This window comes from Argopecten irradians, chromosome 7, assembly GCF_041381155.1.
Source record: "Argopecten irradians isolate NY chromosome 7, Ai_NY, whole genome shotgun sequence".
Taxonomy (NCBI): domain Eukaryota; kingdom Metazoa; phylum Mollusca; class Bivalvia; order Pectinida; family Pectinidae; genus Argopecten; species Argopecten irradians.
The window spans coordinates 26211587-26234209 of NC_091140.1; the positions used below are offsets into that span (position 1 = coordinate 26211587).

The 22623-nt window shown below is 32.3% G+C and overlaps 1 protein-coding gene across 2 annotated transcripts; it reads left to right on the forward strand.

The window, feature by feature from the left end:
* The first annotated feature begins 30 nt into the window (after window positions 1-30).
* On the forward strand, window positions 31-20558 carry LOC138327993 (uncharacterized). Of its 2 annotated transcripts, none has more exons than XM_069274543.1 (9): window positions 31-176; window positions 1820-2223; window positions 6429-6562; window positions 6879-7021; window positions 8180-8276; window positions 8529-8681; window positions 9511-9683; window positions 12198-12363; window positions 14594-20558. In XM_069274543.1, the coding sequence occupies exons 1-9, from the start codon at window positions 40-42 to the stop codon at window positions 14777-14779; spliced, it is 1593 nt and encodes a 530-aa protein (XP_069130644.1). In that variant the 5' UTR covers window positions 31-39; the 3' UTR covers window positions 14780-20558. The 2 variants fall into 2 exon arrangements, with proteins under 2 accessions (XP_069130644.1, XP_069130643.1); XM_069274542.1 differs by lacking the exon at window positions 12198-12363 and adding an exon at window positions 12976-13144 and having other exon boundaries at window positions 13624-14736.
* Window positions 20559-22623: the final 2065 nt, after the last annotated feature.

Sequence of the window (22623 nt, forward strand, 5' to 3'; positions counted from 1 at the left end):
CATATTTCTATTTCGCAAATTGTACTTACCTGTAGAAACATGTCGTTCCTCAGTGGAAGCGGGGGCTCTGCGCCTCGAAATAAAAGTCATGACCATGGCTCTGGTGATGGGAAATGTTGTCAAGGCAAAGAACCCGAGTCTAAAGATCATCCCATTTTTAATGCAGTCAAATCTGGGTAAGAATAGACCGTCTTTTTGGAGTCTTAGAAATCAAACTTGATGGAAGGTGTTGGCCATGTCACGCCCGGCACGTCGATCCGGAATTCATGTCGGGATATAATTAGCCTGTAGTCTCAAATGTTTTTAATAATATAAATAAGTATGTACTATCTTAGTTAACTAATGTTTTGATCCAATTTGAAACAACACATACACGTGTCTCGTATACACGTGTAGTTCAAAGGTCAAAATTAATGTTTGTTATGATCGTTGCTATACGATACAGTTACAGAATGTTTTATTCTGCTAATTTCTGTTTTGATACGGTCTTGTTGTCTAACTACTCTGTATACATGTATAATCAATATTCCTGATCTCGTATGGACATATCAAACACTGACCATCACCTTAAACTGATAGTTCAAAACATTTGGTGCCAATACATTTGGTTATGAATTTAATTTGTTAGCATAAAATTTCGAATCACAGCTCAGAATATTCAAAAGTCCAGGAAGAAATAGTATACAAACCTTGATTTATTACTATTTACAAAAACAGTTCAGTGACATTTGAGAATACAACAAACTTAAATCTTATCATCAATGATATACGTTGTGTTGTCTTCGGTAATCAATTGACAACCATAAAATTTGATATATCAAACACTGACCATCACCTTAAACTGATAGTTCAAAACATTTGGTGCCAATACATTTGGTTATGAATTTAATTTGTTAGCATAGCTTTCGAATCACAGCTCAGAATATTCAAAAGTCCAGGAAGAAATAGTATACAAACCTTGATTTATTACTATTCACAAAAACAGTTCAGTGACATTTGAGAATACAACAAACTTAAATCTGATCATCAATGATATACGTTGTGTTGTCTTCGGTAATCAATTGACAACCATAAAATTTGATGATAAAAGTTGTGGAAATCATTCAAAGACACACAAAAACGTAAAATTGCATTAAGATCATGATCAGTTGCTACACAATATTATCGTACTGTAAAAGTTCCTGCTTTTATGTATGTTTAGATTTGTAACTGGGCGAGAGTAGTGTGCCGCCAGCCGGACTCGAACCCTTACTTACTGGTCCGCCGCTCTACTGACTGAGCTAAAGGGAAATCCCTGTAGCGCGAAGCTAGAAGGCGACTGTATCACTGTGTACAATTAATACCTGCTACTCTAGTCCCCCTTTCAAACGTGTTCGCCCCCGACCAAGGTTCTGTCTCCGACGAAGCCTCTCAATGTAATGTAGTTGTAAAAGGAGTGGGTCAGTGTGGTTTGTAAATAGTGTTAAATATGGTCTCTGTCATGACAACTATATTTACCTCTGCCTGATTGTTAGACAATTCAGGAACATTCTATATCAGAGTTTCTTCCCTTCATTCCAATTTGTCAGAACTGACTCTTATAAATTATCAATTAGTGGTCCAGTGGATTTATTATAGGGCCTATTCCGTTGTATTTTGGTCTGATATTATTAAGATTCCATTCTCATTGACATTATTTTTTTATTTGTATTTTTTATATTTTTTTATTGAATGTAATAACTGTAGTAACAACTTATAATATATTGGAAAGTCAACCAAATTTTAAAATACAATATGAATTATACATGTAAACAATGCATGATTTTTTTTTAAATTTCAGAATGTTGATACCAGTCCAAACAATTCATGAAGAAGTGCCAGACATTTTCAACATGCGTGATGACAAAGGCCACACACCTGCCCACTGGGCATGCCTCGGTGGCCATTCTACAGTCCTTCGTTACATGATCGAGAGTAAGGCCAACGTTAATGAGCCTAGTGATAATGACCTGGGAGCTAGGCCTATACACTGGGCCTGTGTGAATGGACATATCGCTATTGTGGACATTTTGTTGCAGGCAGGCGTTTCTTACGATGTAGCCGACAATAAAGGCTGCACGCCTCTCATAGTTGCTGCACAGTATGGCCACACAATGATGGCGGGTTACATGATGGGGAAGGGAGCACGCCTCCAGATCTGTGACAAAGAAGGGGACAATGCTCTTCACTGGGCTGCTTTTAAGGGTAAGATGTGCAACCAGGCTCTGTTACTTATGTCAAGTTTTTTTAACATAAGTTACATAAGGAGAAAAACTTAAGTTCTGACTTAAGTCTGCAAATATGTTTCAAGAAAATGTGGCCCGTTAATTGGGGGTTTAACGGCTGGAATTGTCAGGTAATTATAATTGGGGGTACTGCAAATAGAATTAAAATATCACGGTAAGGAAATCTAACCATGGTCAAAACATTGCATTTTGCAGTTTTTAGGTCAGATAATAATGTAAATATCTCTTATAGTCCTAAAACAATATCCTATAATGTTTCATGTGAAGATATTCCTGTTCAATGAAAAATATCTTATAATCAATTTAGTGCAGCTTTGCGGAAATGGTTATTACCAATAAATAGTGACTAAAAATTGCTTGCATAGGAGTTCTACTGGCAACTTTTTAAGTTAGTAAGGCCAGTCCAATTTGATTTCTCGTTCGTCGGATTTCACGCTTCTATTTTTCGAAAATGAAATAAAAATAAAATATTGTTTTTACCGCTTCTCATTTTTTGTTCGGGAATCTGACGAACCCAGGCAAATTTTTATAGTGTTCATTTTTACTATTTCCTGGTCACTCATATGTTTGAATTATTCGTGCATTGTCTCTTCAAACACGCAAGCATTTTACAAACCTTTACAACAACATAAATGTCAAGTTTTTCTGCCACCATGTGCAGACAGAGTGGTACTTAGAGATAGAGACTGAGGAATGCATACTTTTTAATAGGCCATGTCCTGATTTCAGTCTGTTTTTGCCGACGTCCGCAACTCTTTTAAAAGACTTTGCATTCAACTTACATTAAAAATGGCGACCATGACAGGTGATTTGACTGGCCGACTTAGAACGAAAAGCGGTTATATTAGGGATGTCAATTATATGATAGCAATCGCTAATTCATTAACCTCTCAGTTACCTTATATCTTATGACCCGGTCATTGTTATTTTGACACGTGGCCCACATAGCTTACATTTGCCAACATGTTTTGACAGCTAGGTGACAATTCGTCTGCTTTTTGGTCAAATATCGGCAGTAAATTATGCACTTTATTAGGATCCAAACTTAGTGTAACTTATGTTTCATTTTCACTTCTACAACAATGTAACATACAGTTGCCTTCATTTTTGTGTTGATAGGTTATATGTATGTTTGCGTTTGATTTACTCAAAGCGTTTCATGAGAAAATCCTAAAAAAATTGAATATAGAATATTTCCCTTATGAATGCTGATACATGTGGTGAAACTTTTGAGCCATACTGTCCATACATTTTTATACAAATATACTTTTTAAAGACAATGAAGTAATGTAATTGAAATGAATAATATTTGTGTTTATATTTTTGGTAGTTACATATGTATAAACATTATCTCATTTTAAGTATGAGCAGCTAAATAACTAGCATGCTAAACAAAAAAAATGTCAGTTTCATACAATATTATGTGACAACTAAGAAAGAATGTTGGATGAGGTTATATTAGTTTAAATGATTTTCCATTAATGCTAATCACTGGTTGTTTCTTTTAGTTTGTTAGTTTTTGCTGAATGCTCTGTCAACAGCAAATATTAAATTAAATTGATTATTGAAATTATTTACAATATTGAGTAAATCTTACTAAGATATTGCTTTCTTGACTATTTCCGTACTTCCCTTCAAGTATGAAACATTGCTATTCAATGTTAATGGTGGTGTTGAGGCTAATGTTAAAAATCCCATAGAAACTGCCCACAGCCCAATTTTCTTGAAACTTTGCATATTGTAAGTACTTCTAGTTGTCCCTTTAAAATGACACTACTTTTTCCTTTTGTGATTTTAAAAAGGCCCAAAGGGTCTGAATTCTTTGTAGTCATTTTCATTAAAATTACCTGCACAAACATGCCAAAAAAGGTTAGCCTTTGTTAAATATTCTACATTTTTTATTCATAAATCATTTGAGTAGATCGTATACTTTATATTTAAGTCATTTCTTTTAGATTTTTAACGGAAAATTTTGTTTGAAATAATATTTTTTACGGAAAAGTAACACTTTTTGCAAAAAACGAAAACGAAACATTGCTCTTTGTCATCTCATTTCACCCTGTTACTGGTTTTGTCCACAATTTTACCTCTAATTGAAAATACTCCCATGACATTTTCTGTCTATGTGTAAATTAGGTTCAAAACTAAAATCCGGGAAAACTGTTTTAGAGTGACTTAAAAATATAGAGTACATGTAGCAACGGACCACTTCTTTGTTAGTATACCTAGTTATACATTTCTTGTTTATGATTCCAGAGTCTAATATATACGTGAAAATCAGTGTACAGTAACAATTTTTATTGCTAAATATCATGGTAACACCTTTTAAAATATTGGTTGCCATGGTAACAAAACGAAGGCCTCTGATTGACTGACATTTAAATGATGTCAGAATTAAGTGAAAATCGGTATATAGCGGTTACGAGGTATGCTGAATAACATGGTAACACTTTCAAAAAGATGGGTTGCCATGGAAACAAAATGGAGGCCTCTGATTGGTTGAAATTTAGATATTGTCAGATTTAAGTGAAAATTGGTATATATGGGTAATGAAATATGCTGAATTACATAGAATCACTTTTTAAAAGATTGTTTGCCATGGAAACAAAATGGAGGTCTCTGATTGGTTGAAATTTATATATTATTAGATATTAGTGAAAATTGGTACATATGGGTTATATATATATGGGGTATGCCGAATGAGATAGTAACAGTTTTAAATAAATTGTTGCCATTGTTTCGAAATAAAAGCCGTCTGATTGCTCAAAATTAATATTGTAGCCTTTGTGGTGCTGGTGTTATTTTAAATAATACATATTTTATTTGAAAATCAAATGTAACTCTGTTTCCCTCTTTAATAATTTTTAATTCAATTTAAGATAGTTTCTATCTACATAAGAGAGATGGATAATCTTAATTTGTATCTTTTGAGTTTAAGATGCTGACGAAAATACATTTCTTTCCAATAATTATTTGATTTCTGATACAAAATGAGAAACTATTTGTTTCACCCAAGAGCATATCTAGTTGTTAGGCTTTTTTATACTGTTAGGGAAAATGCATGAATAGAAATGCAATAATTTCAAATTACATATGTTAGTTAACAAAAAATTATATCACTAACTGTTGTTTTATTATGGTGTTTATGATCAATTTTAAATTTATGGTCAACTAGGGCAAATATTGATTTTTTAGAAAATTCTCCTCGCTACATTTCAGCCTATGAAATGCTATTTTCCCGGATTTCAATTTTTTTGAAAAAGTATCTGTTATAAGATTATAAATATGGCATGTTTTTAAAATGGTTTAAAAGTGTGGACAAAATCGATAACATGCCAAATATTTCGAGCAAACCCAATATCCTCAATTTTTATCCTGACAAAAATTTGAGATTTTTTTGCTTCAAAATCAATTTGTCTTAAAAATAATTCGTAAATATCATTATAAATGGATATGAAATAAAGAATGAAGTATCTTTTATTAACACAAATAATTAAAAAATAAAATTATGTTCAAAATATGGACACAAGGGGTCCCCTTGCCACATACCCAAAGTAATTTTAGAAAACATCATTTTAGGCCCTTTATGCCTTTTTAAAACATACAAAATAAATAAAAAGCACATCAAAAGTAGTTATGTACCTAGACCTTTAACACTGCAAAATTTGAAAAAAATTGGCGCGTGGGCGGATTTTGCAACCCCACCTTTGTAAAGATTTGTCTTAAAATTGAAATATACCATGCATTGAAAGCATTTTGTGTTATAGCATATTTTCAATAGCTGCACAAATACCTTATTACATACCTTAGACTTCCTTTTTTTTACATCTTTGATACAGTTATGAATGTTCAAAACACTGAAGAAAACAGCAAAATTCATATTTTACCATAAAAACTCTGTTATTTAGTGTTATTTCATGAAACAAACATGAAAGTCTAATAAAAAAATCCTGTGAAAAATATTTGCTCGCTCCTTTTTTTTCCGCTTTCAAAATATTTTTAGAATTAAAAAAATTTCAATTGTTCGCTCCTATTTTCAAATTCCTAAATCTGAAGATCAAGAAATCAAATTGGAATGGCCAAACTTCCTTTTCTTTAATTTGACTTTCTGAAGAAATAATTTAAATGGTTTTAACACAGATCTGATTATGTTGCTTTTTGTAGGTCACTCAGAGATGATGCGCCTGTTGATATATTCGGGATTTAATCCTCGACAGCAAGATGCCCACGGTCAGACTCCCCTACATTTAGCTTGTATAAGTGGGAACCTGACGTCAGTGCAGGAGTTGTGTGAACAGGTACAATTATTCTGTTTAAAGTTAAAATTAATAATTCATTTTTCAAAAATAAATCTTATTTTTAATATAGAAAGTAGGACTTGTAATTTGCATAAAGAAAGGCACACACAATTGAATTTATGAAAAGCTAGTCACTAAGGCTTTTATATGTAATTTTAAACAAGTTTAAATGAATTTAATTTCTTTCTTTTTATCCTTGGTTATGATATCACAACACAAGATAAAAAGTCATGTTACTTCAATGACTATGATTTTTTTGCCAGTATCACATACTTGTCAATTTGTATGTTTTCAAGTTTAATTATTTTTGCTATAGGATGGTGTGGAGATTGACATAGCAGATAAAAATGGAAAGACACCTATGTCTTTAGCAATAGGAAGGAAACATGACAATGTGGTTGATTACCTTAAACGCCAAATAAGACAGAAGAAAAGTTTATTACCGAAAATTGATTTATTGTAAGTATCTGTGGTACATCTTATAGTGTGGTAAGTTATAATAAACTGTGTGTAAGGTGGAGAATATTTTCTTCTCTATTATATCTGATGTCTCCATAGTCTGCAGCTGTTCTATTCTAAAACTTCTACCATTTAGGACATTAATGTAAGGTTTTGATTTTGTCATCATAAACTGAATGATTTTACATACGGTAATCATTTAAATTTGGTGAAAAGGGCTGTGTATGGTTAAGGCCTTTTTTGGCCCTCAAATCTATCTTTTTCATTCTGTTATTTAGCAATAAAGTTGTTGAATTTCAAATATAAATTACATGTCTGATACAATTGATGAAAATTAAAGTTGGGTATCATTGCAAATTGAAGCTGTTGTTGGTCTGGTAACCATATTATCATTATAGTGTATCGGGCATTGGTTGTATATTCTCAATCTGACATTGATCAGTTTAGGATAGCTAACCTATATTTATTGATTTTATTACCACATACCATTTACTCTCCTTTGTAAGCTTTTAGTTTCCCTGAAAATTTTAGAAAGAATAACCAGCAACATGAAGAACTAATTTTTTGTTTTATTCAAATTATTGTGTATCTTAAGCATTTTTAAATGTGAAGGAAATAAGATTAAGTTATCTCCTATTTAATAATTGATGATTACATTCCATCTAAAAAACGATAAGAGTGTGCCCTGGAACAAACTTTATGTATAATTTTCTCCTTAAGATGTATTTAATTGCTTTTGTATTGTCAGTAAATATCAATTTTGTTTCAGATTGCACTCTATTGTTTTTCAGACAAAAGCAGGCAAACATGACAAAATTTTCCTTAATTTATGGATATTTTGGATCATTCTCGTGCCAACTAAAGCAGTAAAATTTGACAACATCCATTATAATAATTGAATCGGGGCCTAAACCATACATAGTCTTTAAATGGAGTATTGATAAAGGTTAAACAAGCCATCATCTGAAAGTCCATAACTGAATGTGGAGTAGCTGCCAAAGGTATCATACTGGAGTTGCCAATAGTATATATTTATTGTGATAGGAACTGCTCTGAAAATTTATTACCATTCAATATAGTTTCAGAACAGGTAGTTTGAATTACTATTATTCTAGCTGTTAAGTGTCTGATAATTAACTGTTGTCTTATGTTTTGTAGAACTATTGCATTTGGTCCCCCTGGAAACAGTAAAGGAGCCATCTTGTTTTTCATGCTGAATGTATTGTGTTGGGGGTACCCTATGTATGTTATTAAGGTTGGTATTCTCTCTTTGCCAGTCTTGATCAAATAGCCTTGTAACGTTTTCTTACCTTAAGCTAAATCATTCACATCCTGATTATGAAAACATAATTTACATATCACATATGCTTTTGTTGATCAAAATTTGTACTCTCAATGTAAGTTGCTGATACTTTAATGAATTTTCCGTCATAATCCTTTACCTGTTGCTATGGTGACAACACTTAGAATGTTTATGTCATGACTATGAATACTTGTTCTTTTTCAGTGTTTACCATATACGTGGAATGAGCTGCAGATTCTCCACATCTTTTTCTTCATTTTCAACGTCCTCATGTGGTTTTGCCTATTCCACGCAAGCACAACAGATCCTGGATTCCTACCAAGAAACATACCAGAGTATGACATGGCTATCAAACAGGTATTGATAACCTGGCATATTTTTTTTTCCACAAGTCGTATGCTAAAGACTAGATCTTCGGATCCATAATAAATTGCTTTTTGATTAGGAATGAGATATTTTTAAAGATGCTCCACCGCTGACAAATGACATTTTTCCTCAATCAAAAAACAGGAGAAGATGATAATTTTCTTCAGTTACAAAAGTTACTTCCTATACACCGTTACCACCATTGAAAAGTTATTTGAACTTCTAATTTTAGTATAAGATTACAATATTAAAAATAATTAATTACATCCAGAAAAAAAAAATCTATGGCACAATGTCCTATATGGAATGAAGTACTGATTGTGCATGTAACAAAAACAAAATGAATAATTTCACCATTTACTGTTCAAATGATACTGTTCAAATGATGAGTGTCATTTATGCTCTGTCGGCAGTGGAACATCTTTAACATATCACATTCCATGTAACTTGCTGTGAAATTACAATGATCACTGAACTTGTACATGGATGAATAAAAAGTTATCGTTTTGATTTCAATTTGATGTTGAAAACTTGTGGAATTGTAGGGGAAATCATAATCCATGTTAAATATTTCTTGATCAACCTCAAATAAAGTCATTGATTTATAGTATCAACTTTTCATATCAGATTCATGAGAATCTATGAAAGAAAGTCTTAGATATATCAGTTTTTGACCAGTGAACATTGAACCATTATTTTAAGTTAGCTTTCTTGGAAGTTTCTAAGAATCTAAGTGAGGGTATGATAGAAAGAGTACACTGATTGATTTGGCTAGTAGCATGTTGCCCATTTAAACCATAAGTTTGATATACTATTTCAGGTAGCACATTTTGATGAATGGAAGCAAGGCGAGAATCCACTCAGTCGTCTGTGTCATACGTGTCGGACGGTGAAACCTCTCCGGTCTAAACATTGTCGGATATGTAACCGATGTGTGATCATGTTCGATCATCACTGTCCCTACATATACAACTGTGTTGGATATAACAATAGGTAGGTAGAGTTACCTCCCTTTAACCCCATTGCACAGTTCACAAAAGTTAAATAATCAGCCTCAGATGATTTGATATTCGAGATAGTGTAAAAGTTAGGGTATAGATACAGTTTGTGACGATAACAAATGAGACTTTTAGGGATTTAGAGATTAGATCTCAGGGTGATAGTATGTTCTCCTTAACACAATATCTGCATTTTGCTTGACTAAATCAGCTCTGCATTAAATACCTGGTAAAAAAGAAAGGTTTTAACCTCTACCTGTTTGGAATGATCTATGTTTCTGTGTATAATTAATTATTGTAGATGTTTGTGATCTAACAATTAGTCTAGGAATAAACTCTGTTCTTTCTCTTCTTTCAAAGATGAAATGTTGAATCTGCTGTGAAAGCTAAAAACGAACTTTAAGTCTTGTTATATGGCTGTCTATTTTAAATAAAACCTGCTTGTAGAGTGTGTAGGTACATTATGTATGTTTTACAAAAGAGGTGATCAAAAACTAAAATTTATAGATTTATATTGAAGTGTTTTCCTTCTTTTTTGACCTGGAGTGTATATATCAATGTTATACAAATAGTTAGCCTCTCCCAACATTTTAGATTATGCTATAGTATATATAAAACATATTAATTGCATAATACAAACATTATAAAATTAAATGACATATATCACTTTAGATATAGGCATATATAATTGCTAAATGATAAAACCCTGTCCCAAGTCTCTATGTATTTGTGTAACACATGCATGGTGCTAGCTATATAGGTATCCCCTATCCTATATATTGAAGGCTTGGCATGCTGGGTTACGGCTGTGGTATATTCTCTCTAGCTCTGGCTGTACACTCATTTACTGTTGCTTGTTTATCATTAGTATGTGCATGTAGCCATTGCTATGAAATGTCAAAGAATAATCCCAGAGCAACACAAATAAATAGTAAAAGAGAAAAGTCTTAGTAATTTATATACATTAACTGGTTGTGTAATTGAAAAATATTCTTCAAATTTTTTATAAAACTGGTTGCACCTTTCTGTATTAGCATGTGGTAATTAATATCAAATTTCTGCTGAAAAAAATCATTCATAGAATTATGTTATTCCTTACACTGAAGAATTTGAAAAAACTACAAAGTCTTTAGGCTCTCAATATATATACCCCCATTGTATAACTTCTGTCTCTTTCTACAGCCTGTTTTTGATGCTACTATCTAGTCTGCTAAATGCCTCACAATTCTGTTCCTTAGTAACATGTCTGATGGATGCCTATTTATACTGCTAACATCTATTCCATATATATAGCTAACCTAAAATATGCGTACCCTCCTTAATAACATTAAGATGAAACAAATTAATAAGTTAGGGGTACTTTTACTTGAGATGTTTTGTCATCATCAATTATATTTTAGTATTTTTGTAAATTTATGTATACCTGACAGTGATATACAGTATGTGTGCCCAACAAAATAACCATGAATAATTTTATTATTTTACACAAGATCAAAAACAAAATGTGAATTGAATATTTTGAATAGTTTTAAAGAGGCAAGACCCACTGGTTTTACTGTACAATTCATTGTGAGATTTTGTATAAGTCAACATTACTGACCACTCATGCACAGCAGCACTGTCCTGAAGTACATGTAGATGTTTTATTCACTTTCCACACAATCTTTCCCAATAGTTATCATAGGATCAGTACAACATCACTGTATTATAATTACTTTCGGCACTGTCGTGGATCCTGACATCAAAACAAATTTTCAAGAATTAATTTAGAACAATAATAATTTAATGCAGCTATTATTCCTATATGCTTGAATTATTTCTCTTCAACTTCTGTTTGAATAGATTTCATAAAAAAGCAATAATGTTAATTAACTTTTGAAATTAGAGCATTAATATCCTATAGTTTTGGATACCATTGTCATATACTAACATGTCTTTGTCTCTTTTCTCATCGATACTTAGTACATGTATCATAATCAAAAGATGCATGCTGTTCATACCACGTGATTCTATTATCACTAACAAAGTCTAACTGTATGGGAATGATAATGCCATATCACACAACTTGGTTAACCAGCCTGGCCATTCTGCATTCTTGGATATAATCTAGGTAGATTGCTGATTATATAACAAGCATTAAGTTGGTTGATTCTGTTTATGAAACACATTGTCCAGCCCTTGCTAAATCTGGTAACTACTGCATCATGCTCTATATTATGGTTAATACCTAGTGGTGACTGAAAATGTTGGTGATGGGTTATAGTTTTATTTTTCATGGTATTTGCAAAATTATTATGAAATGCTTCAAACAAAATGTACGTTCTTCATCTTATTGTTTCTATCTGTCACATTTGCATTGGCACCCCTTCCCAAAAAAGCACAAACATTTTATTTCTGGCTGGTTTTGGTTTCATTATGTACTCCGTCCCTCCCTCCTGCCCTGACCCCTGCTACATTTCGGTCTAATCTAGAGACTAATTAGTAATTACCTGTGTGTTTATCATTGTAGGCCATGGTTTTTTGCGTTTGTCCTCACTATATTTGTTTTGGCCATCTTCACGAATTACTTCTGTTACTTCCTGCTGCGAGACTTTGGCTGGGACTGGGTAGTGGTCATCGGTTCTGTGGAGGCCGGTGTGGGTCTCACAGCCGTCACCGCGGTAACCATCCTTATGGTAAGGCAGCAGGGTGTGGTATCTAGTCATGGTGTTAACAAGACAAACGTAGGGCAGATTTCAGCTTTCTGGTTATCATAATCAAAATAGAAAGAAAATTATTTGTCTACACCTTCATTTAAAACTAGCAAATGTTACATCAACTAAGAAAAATAAAACCTTGAAAAAGCTCATGTGTTTTAATTCTGGTGAAACTTTATCTCCTCTCTGTTAAATTAGGACAACTAACTTTATCTGATTTCCTAAGAATTAACAAATACATGTGATTTTGGAAAGCTGAAATATATGTCTGCATTTCTTTCTCACCAAAATTTCATGATTAATGAAAACATTATTAATTCCATAGTATTTTATGTCTAATTAATCATGAAGTTTTCCTCGACTGTCTTCTGCTTCTAGAATACAAATATTTCTCTGTCAGAAATATTTGTGTACAAGTTGACATATCAATATTTGGTGTAGAGAAGGCATTTCTGTATTGAAACACCAACACCAAATACCTTCAATATACCACTCTACAAAAAGCTTATGTTAAATCAGAAAGGGCAACCAAGGTTAGAATTGTGTCTGTATGTTAATATAATGTTGGCAATGATGTGACTTGTGTTTCAGAGTATCGTTTATTGGTTACGTAATTAACGTGACAATTTGTGGCACAATGAGTATTTTCTTCTCCTGGTACTACGTGCAATACTACGAGCAGTGGAACGCTCTCTACATATTCTTCTTTTGCCTCATGCTGTTATTTGAAACCATTGGACTTTGGGTTGGCTCATTTACGGTAAGTGTTTGTCTGTTTTTGTAAATGTCCGACGTTCATTTGACTTTAAGGATCATTTAGAACTAGGATTATTGTTGGAAAATTTGCCCAGTCATCTGTAGAGATGGAAACGAATCACTGGAAAATGTATATAAATATAATGTGTATAAAATGTTGTTGATATTAAATTGGTCTGGTTTGATTGGTTTAACCTCCTATTAACAACCAGGGTCATTTAAGGATGTGTTTAGGAGGCGGGGAAAAGCCAGACTACCTAGAGATTAACCTCTAACCTGTGGTCACAGGTCGGTACCTACATGTGATTCAAACTTGTGACCAAGAGGTGGGCTTGTGGTAATATATTAAGACCACAACCACTAAGAGATTCCTACTTCCTTCTGTTTATGATGTAAAGCAAAATTTGAATTTATTTTATTGTTGTTAGCTGGGTAAATATTGATTGATTACTGTTCATTTGTTTGTAAATTATATCATTGCAGTTATTCAATGCCGCACAAAACATCACGACAAACGAGAGGCTGAGATATCATCGCTATAAGCATATGCAGGACAAAGATGGCAAATTGTTTATCCCCTTCGACCGCGGATTTGTGCCAAACTTGTTGGATTACTTTCATATAAAACATCTCCCATCAGAATCTACGGACGATTACTTTCAAATCCAGTCTCTTTAATAACGTTTCACTGGCTGGACTATTTTGGGGGTATATCTAAGTCTAGTATTATATATTGCCTTTTCTATTTAACATATCTGTGATATGTCAAGTCGTGAAATTCTGCTCTGCTATTTTCTTTTATACTATTGAAACGTGTTAGATAGATTTCTTTAACTGTACTTATTTATCCAACAATAAATAATCCAAATGTTCAGTTTTTCAGTTACTGGATGATGTTTGAAATTATACTATTTGAAAAAATAAAATAAAAATAAAGCTAGCCAGTCTAAATTCCTAATAAAAAAAGGAAGCTTTGTTTCTTTAGGAAATTTGTAGAATACGACCCCTTTTCAATCACATGCTACATATGACACAGGAATATCATTAACACCTGAAGCTCTGTCAGTGAAAATGTGTGTCAATGGTCAATCAGAAGAAATCTGCCTTTCAAGTTTCTAATGTGTAAAGAAAGAAGCAGGATTGAAATTTTCAATTTGAAAACCCTTTTTACAATGTTGACTTAAACAATGCAATCATGTCTATTTACTGTACTTTTTATTATTTTCATGAGGCCAATATTTTTCCGATTAATATCTGGAATTATGTTGCATGTATAATATTTTGTCAAATATTGTACGATTTACAAGAATGAGAAAATTTTCTGAATACAGTATTGCAAAATTTAACCTCTCATGAATTTAACCAACTGTACAGTATAAGATTTGTTAGCATCTGCAGTGTATATCTGACTGATTTTGCAAGGAGTAATTTAATGTTGGCTCTGACTTTTCAGACGTACCATGCAGCTGCCAACATCACTGCTAACGAACGTGTGAATTATAAACGGTATTTATACCTAAAGGATGGAAAAGGAGCATTTCACAACCCTTTTAACAGAGGGGTGGCTGAAAACATGAAAGAATTCTTCTTTTTAAGAAAACTTTTAACAGAACGAGATGTGGAAATTCTTCATGTGTGATACTGGTAAAATGAGATCTGTAGTTTAAACTGTTATGTTTTAATGCCAAACAGCTGTGTTCAAATGTTACAGACCGTAAACTCTCACATAGGGAGCACTAGCATTCTTCTCTCATTACTCATTACCAAGGAAATTAATAATGCATTCAATTCAGATGTTTTCATTGGATCATTGTACATTATGAATTGGGAATATAAAAACACTGTAACAGTATATGATTGCTGGATGTCCTGTGAGTCGCACATCTTGGACAAGTGCATTTTCAGTTTTATAGATTGTCAAAGGCCTTCATTGTGAGAAAAGTTTTATGTAAACTTCATATATTTGCAGTTATAATACCAATCAAGGGAAGCATCTTGTTTCAAGGAATTCTCTTTTAATTAGATTGAATTTAGAATGTTCTTATTTAATATCATCGATAGTTTAAATAAATAGCAGCTCATTTGGATGTATTAATAAAGTTAAACAAATTAGTGTGTATTTTGAATAATGTTATAACGTATCTCAACCAAAAGTTGCTGAGATACCAGATTATTATCATTTAAGATCAAAAATTCCTTATTTCAATAATAATGTTGGGTTTACTGTAACTATAGCTTTATGATTTGCTATTGATTGCACTCTGTTTTCACAATGTGCCATAGATAATAAATAAAAGGTCCAAGTTTCTTCTGATCCTGGCTTCAGATTAATGTATTCAATATACACGTACATACCCAAATTATTATACCAAAACGTCTAAATGTTGTGTCAGGGCTATTTGAAACTTGGACTATGATTAAATGTGTGTATGATATCTTTAATAGCAATACACAGTGTGGTACGTATGTTAGATACAAGACAGGGATGTTAACACAGACTAGAACAAATCGGGCAGGAGTATCAAATGTAACTCAAAAATAATGGCTGTAGAGCCAGGTACAATGTAGTGTTGTTAAAACAGATTTACTCGATGATAATTTAAATATAACAGATTGAAAAATTGACTGATGACAATCTTAGGCAACTTCGCTATCCAAGGGTATTAGTCCGCTTCTCTTTCTACAACCCTGGGCATATCTCACTTCAGAATGGGTTGTCCCGCACTGCGCCACCTGCTGGATCACTGCAGTTGCGCCCCTTCCATTTATGTAATAAGCAACCAATTAAAAAGCTTGTATCATTGTTATATGTTTGAAAAAATGGCAGCGCCCTATGAAACACGCGTGTTGTTTGCGACAGATTCAAAATACCAAAGATGAACATGTGTGTGAGTCATTTGTTTATTAGTAAGTTTGGACTCCAGTTTTTTTGTGTTCCATGTTTATTTTGTGAAACATAAACCACGCACGTACTTTCCAATTTGTTTGGAGAGCAACGTCTCCAAGACGTTCATTTAGCTGGTATAAAATATCTAATTGATTAAATAGATAGTAATCTAACTTCCCTAGGAGTTGATGTTGACAGGCATGCCATGACATGCCTGATGCCTCATTATACAAATGTAGGTCACTATACTAACACTTCAATTAAGTTTTGTTGACATATCAAAGCTGCGTTTTCATTGAACTTGAACCTAGCCACATTCAATCAGAATTTGAAAGCAAAAACACCTGTTCTGAAGTGAGATATGCCAAGGGTAGTAGGAAGAGAATCGGACTTAATACCCTTGGCTAGCGAAGTTGATCTTAGGTGGTTGTGTCTTTTAATTATTTACTAGTAATTTACATTGTAACTGATTTTTGATAGAAAAAAATAGATAATTGATATACAATGTACATATATATATATATACAGATGGTCATGTGCTAATGTTAATCTGCTTTGATTAGAAGTACAATAGACAACATATATACATGTGTGTTGATTTGTTAAGTGATGCATTAATTTTCTGTTATGACAAGAAGAATGTAATTATCAATTATTTGTGTTATCAAGTCAAGCGATTAATTTCACAGCAATGACAAATATATACATATATTTATATACAAAGTACATGTAAGTTGTCTGTCTGAGAGGAGTATGCTTGAGATAGCACACAGTTCTATCTATTCTTAAAAAATCCTTCTATGTCTCTGGGGTTAGTGAAAATGAGGTGCTTTTAAAATGAACGCTTTTTCTAATGGTTGGGCATTAATGATACAATTTTACTGATTAGTCACTGGTTGTTGTGGGCTGAATGGGCTATGTCATTTTGGGAATGCTTCTTTTAACTACTATCTCATTCTTGTCTGTTGTATGTCGGAGAAAAATAATCAATCCCTACCCTTGGGATGTGACAATAAAATCTAAACCCTCAAGAGAAGTCATGAATTAATATCCAGCCCTCAGCAAGCCTTGGACTCTCTCAAGCAAGGCTTGGGTTGGACATTCTCTTGGCAAGCCTTGAGTTGGTTGTTCTCTCGACAAGGCTTCGGTTGAACTTTCTCTCGGCAAGCCTTGGGTTGGACTTTATCTCGGCAAGCCTTGGGTTGGACATTCTCTCGATAGACTTTGGTTGGACGTTCATAATTTAGCCATTGGGTTCTGAATTCTTTGTCACACCCCTAAGGCAGGAAAAGATCCTATTAAATCATCTAATTGATATTAAACAATCTGTTATTTGTTAAAGACCTCATATTACAGGTACCAAACTTACAGGGTATGAAATTTTCATATTTTATATTATAATGTAACAAGTTTATGTATGGAAATATTTGTATGGATTTTTTACAAAATGACATACATCAGTTGTCGTTTTTGTTTTTCATCAGATACATGTTTGTGTATTTGTTCATTAAATTGTGTTAAGCTCAATTGTACCCAAAGTGTATAGTGTATATATCCATTCAGATACATGCATGCTTTAATACATCACATTTGGCTAATTACCACAATAAAACAATATTTGTTAGCTTTAAATACTGTTAATACATGTATTGTTATTTTTGGAAAAAAATCTTTAAACCTTAAATTATTACAAGGAAAGAATAAAAATGCAAATGGAAAATAGAAAATATTGAAAATTTCACAAAGAACTGCATGCTTTAATTCATTAATTTTTTTTTTTTTTTCAATTTTTCCTACTGAAATTTACTCTATATATAGAATAACATTGAAGAAACGTTGATTCTTCTTTATAGTATCGGACATCTCATAGACTACTGGCCTCTACAGAATCATAAAAGTCTTCAATATGGGAGTTTTGAGATCGCAAAATGAGGTGAGTTAAGTACAATTTAACGTCGAGTAGTCCCACCATACGGTGATTATGACGTCATCATTTGATGTGAGTTTCATGATGTCATAATCAATGGAAGGTGGGACTAATCGACGGTAAATTGTAAATTGTTTGGAACCTCGAAACCCCTGTATTAAACTATTATCTTAGCCATCACAGATGACATTATAAGACAGACTTTCATACCCACTACACATTGTACATAGGAGAAACTGTCCTTTAATTGCCCAGGCTGCTGATGGGACGTTAATCCTAATAAACCAAACTTCATATCACAGTTCCTCACATGAACATGGCATGTCTGTGTTGATTTGTGTTGTACATTACAATGTATTCATGTCATAACATTTAACAAGAATGAAGCATAAAATTGTAACTGTTACTATATTGTATTTATGGATATTTGCATGTGTGTTTGTACATAATTGATGTAGAAGAATGATTAATTTATTATGAATGTTAAGTATTATTACGTATACACTTTTATACTGTGTGTTTTTTTGTGTGTCATAGAGTAACATGAAAACTATGGAGTCTTTCGTGATGTAGGGAGACAATCTTTCTTTAGTTCCCGAACAACATATACTAGAACAATATTTGATGATTATATACATGTACTTAATTTTGTACTAGATTCTGTTCTTTAACATGTTATTGTAATGATTTTTTAGCCGAGAAAAAAAGTAAGAACAATACTACATAGTTAGGGACACTTTGAACATCATACATGTAATTTAAATTCAACTTGCTCATGTTTTGTGTTTGAACAAAACCGTGATTGAGAATTCTGAATAAAAAAAAAACATGATAGAAAATAAGTTAAGTAACAGCATCAGTTCAACTTTGCTAGCCAAGGGTATTACTAATAAGGACAATACTCTCCCTCCCCTCGGCAGCTAGCAAAGCTGGCATCAGTTGTGAGAGGTTTAAGCATGATAACTTCAATATCACAAGTCAAACTCTAACTTCATTCACATCTTTCTTACCTATTTGAAGTACACTTTCCTGGGATACCTGGTCCAATGATCTAGATCAAGGTAACAATAAGTAAAACAAGAAAACTGGTTAACATATAGATAAAGTTCCAATTGGCCAAATATTCACATTTAGAATTCAAGGCAGCTACAATAATTACAGATTACAACAAAGTTTTGATAGTGTAACATATAAATATATTTCCCCTTTCCTCTTCATCTGTCTCAAAACAGGAGTTAATGTTGACTTTGCTTTAAAATTACATTATTATATTACAGTTTTACTGAGATAATTATATATGATTGTGATTTTAAGCATTTTGATGAAATTATTTTGCTCGTTATTCAAAACAAAGTGGAACATAAAACATACTATGAACATAATTATGGTACGACTTATTTTAACAACTTTTCAGTAATTCATATACATGAATATGTATCACATCTTGTAATTTATATACATAATTCATGTAATAGTTTCATAGCATAGTTAACATTTTTTTGCTATAATGAAACTTAATTTCTAACAAATCATGAATATGTATCACATATTGCAATATACAAACTGTACATAGTGTGTTCTTTATGGCAGTCATGCTTTATATCACAAGTGCAATTCTCCAGTATAATTCTCCTTAAATGTCATAAGATGTTGAAATGTAAAGTTCAGCTTCATTACAATTATTATGAAGATTCTGTGAGGTATTTATACTATTGACGGTGTGTGTTGTCCTCTTTTGAGCCCCTCCCATACTTAAATAGGGCCTTTGCAGTTTGAAGTATAAAGGAGATGAATGTACATGTATGCAATCATTCAGTTGTCAATGATGTAATTGTCAATTACAATTCAATGATTATCCAATCCAGTAACTGGTAGATTTCCTGATACCTACATTTGGTGCAAATATAACAAGGACAGCACTATACATACTTAATGTGATGTCACTATACTGATCATAGGCCTTTAATATATGTCTAGTGATCACTCGGCAAAGTATGTTGTCCATTTTTCAATCCAATTAGAAACTGTTCCATGTTACTTTTAATGACTTTATTTCAGTTAGGTATGTAACTAGCAGGTGCCTTGTCCTCTAGACATGTCAACGATGTGTCGAGTTACTGCGAGTTGCTGTCATCTATAATTGTTCAAATTTTATTTTTTTATTTTTATTGAGTAACAATATGAAGCCCAATATAAATGTTATGCTTTCGAAGGATTTCTTTCAATTGTATACTGTTTTCTAGCTAATGGTTAAGTTTTCATATGCTGTCATATTTTCTTCCAATGTTTCCGTTAGTGAACTCGTGTGATATCTCACTTGAACAATTTTATTTTCATTTTTATCCACATGCATATATTGTCTATACATTTTTTTCGTGTTGCAAAATAATTAATTTCTCCGTTGAATTTAAAATGATGATCAGTGCACTTGTTTTTTGACGAAGATAATTATATTGTATATGTATTATGCATGATTCCATAAAGACTAAAAGCAATGGTTCTGTCTATATCATTATTTTATAATCATTATCATTGTTTCCAGTCAACAATCATCTCGTCTAGATATAGACAAGTCACCTTTCTAATAAAACACATTTGAATCAAGTTAAATTTTGTTATTTCTGTATCTAACTCGTGGTTATTTTGCTTGGACTTATTTATTTGTGGATAAAACATATGTTTCATTATGCAAGGACATTTTATCTAGGTGTTTAAGGAGAACTGTTGCAGGACCTTGCAATTTTCAAGTTATTAAGAATTATATCTTAACTATGGTACAATATCAGTTTCTGGGTAGTAACTTCCTAGCTCACTCAATCTACAAATCTAATATATTCATGTATGATTTATCATCTCTATAGTAACCACAACAACATTATTTAGTCAACTAAGGCTTGCATTAAACAAAAAATGATAACGAGTTCATTTCGAGACAATACAACACAGTTTATTAAAACAAACATATTTATTTCAATTTAAAAGCAAAAGATTAATCTGGAAAGCATACAACACTTCACCAGGGCACATAGGATGCAAATCAAAGATATTATTATCAAACGTCAAATATATCCATCGAAAAGTAAAATTGTTCTAGGATCATGATCTTTCCATATAACATGCTATGGTATATTGATTTATCTGAATGCAATTTCCTTTTGGTTTTATATATTAATTTTTAACTGCACAATAAATGACAGCTATTATGCCGATGTATGTTATTTCTCTAACAATATTGGACCCCAGGTGACGTCCATATATGGCGTCATACATGTGCCATTGGTTATTACACTTCTCGATATGTATGTAGCCTAATGTATGCCAAAAATATAACAATTATTCATTTGAAACGTCTTTGTCTGGCTGCTGCAAGAAAAGGTAATTATAATATTCGCCAAAAACTATCCTTACCATTTTATCATTGCCACCAGCATGCGTACCTGTTATATATTATTAAATTTCTAAAAAAGTAACTAGCCTACAGCTGACGCACTGAAAGGTAATAGCTAAATTAAAAGCTATTTATCAGTAGGTTTTTTAAATAGAGAATCACGCACATGTATAGTTGATACATGAGGTCAAAAGAGAAAAGGCTCAATATTTATCGAACGTTAAAATTAAAAAAACAACATAAAACTCATATTTTTTACAACAAAAACATAGAAAAATCGCAGATTGTTAATTAAATAAAAAGCTTTTGCTCATACATTTTTCAAACGTCAGAAAAGTAGACGAAATATCACAGATAGTTAATGCAATAAATGATCTTCAATGAAATCATCGGATGTGGCTTTATCGAAGCACAATCGTCAAAAACAGAAAAATCATATATGCAATATTTCATAATAATTCCGAGCAATAAATTATCTCTATTGACAATAGCAACACTTTTTGATGCTTTCATTTTCATTTTAAACAAGTATCGAAGCTATATTAAAAAACAACCAACATCAAATGTATACTTTAGAAGTAAACTACACAAAACAAGTAATGCAATTAATTATAGTTCATTATCTTTTCAAACAACAAACTATCGCGTCATGATATTTACAGCATGTCTTAACGAAAAGTCCCATGTGGTTAAGTTAGAAGTTCATTGTCATTTCTAACAACAAACCACCGCAAGTTTACTTAGCAAAGCTATATTTTGTCAAACAAATATTTTTATAAGAAGGGAAAAATTTAATTAGGGATACTTACAATAAGCGGTATACGTATATACGTATTGAAAGGGGAGCGACCATTAATTCTCAAAACATTTTCTATTTTTTGTGTTCTTGAATATTGAATTTAAAATAAACTCATACTACCGTAATTTGCATGCTAGAAGATTAGCGTGTCAATAAACATATCATGATCTCAGGAAGGTTCTCAATCGAATACAAACGATCATTGCGTAACTGTCGTGTATATTATACGTGTGTCACATGGTGTTCTGTGTGATACCTGGGTAACGGGTAGGATTATACGGTTAACGTTATAGTTTGTTTGTATATTATACGTGTGTCACAGTGTGTTCTGTGTGATACCTGGGTAACGGGTATGATTATACGGTTAACGTTACAGTTTGTTTCATCGTTCAACGTTTGATTAATAATATGAGATTAGAAGTGGAGAGAATTACAATGTGTTATATAACATATGAAAAATAGATGCAAAAGAGAAATCATGG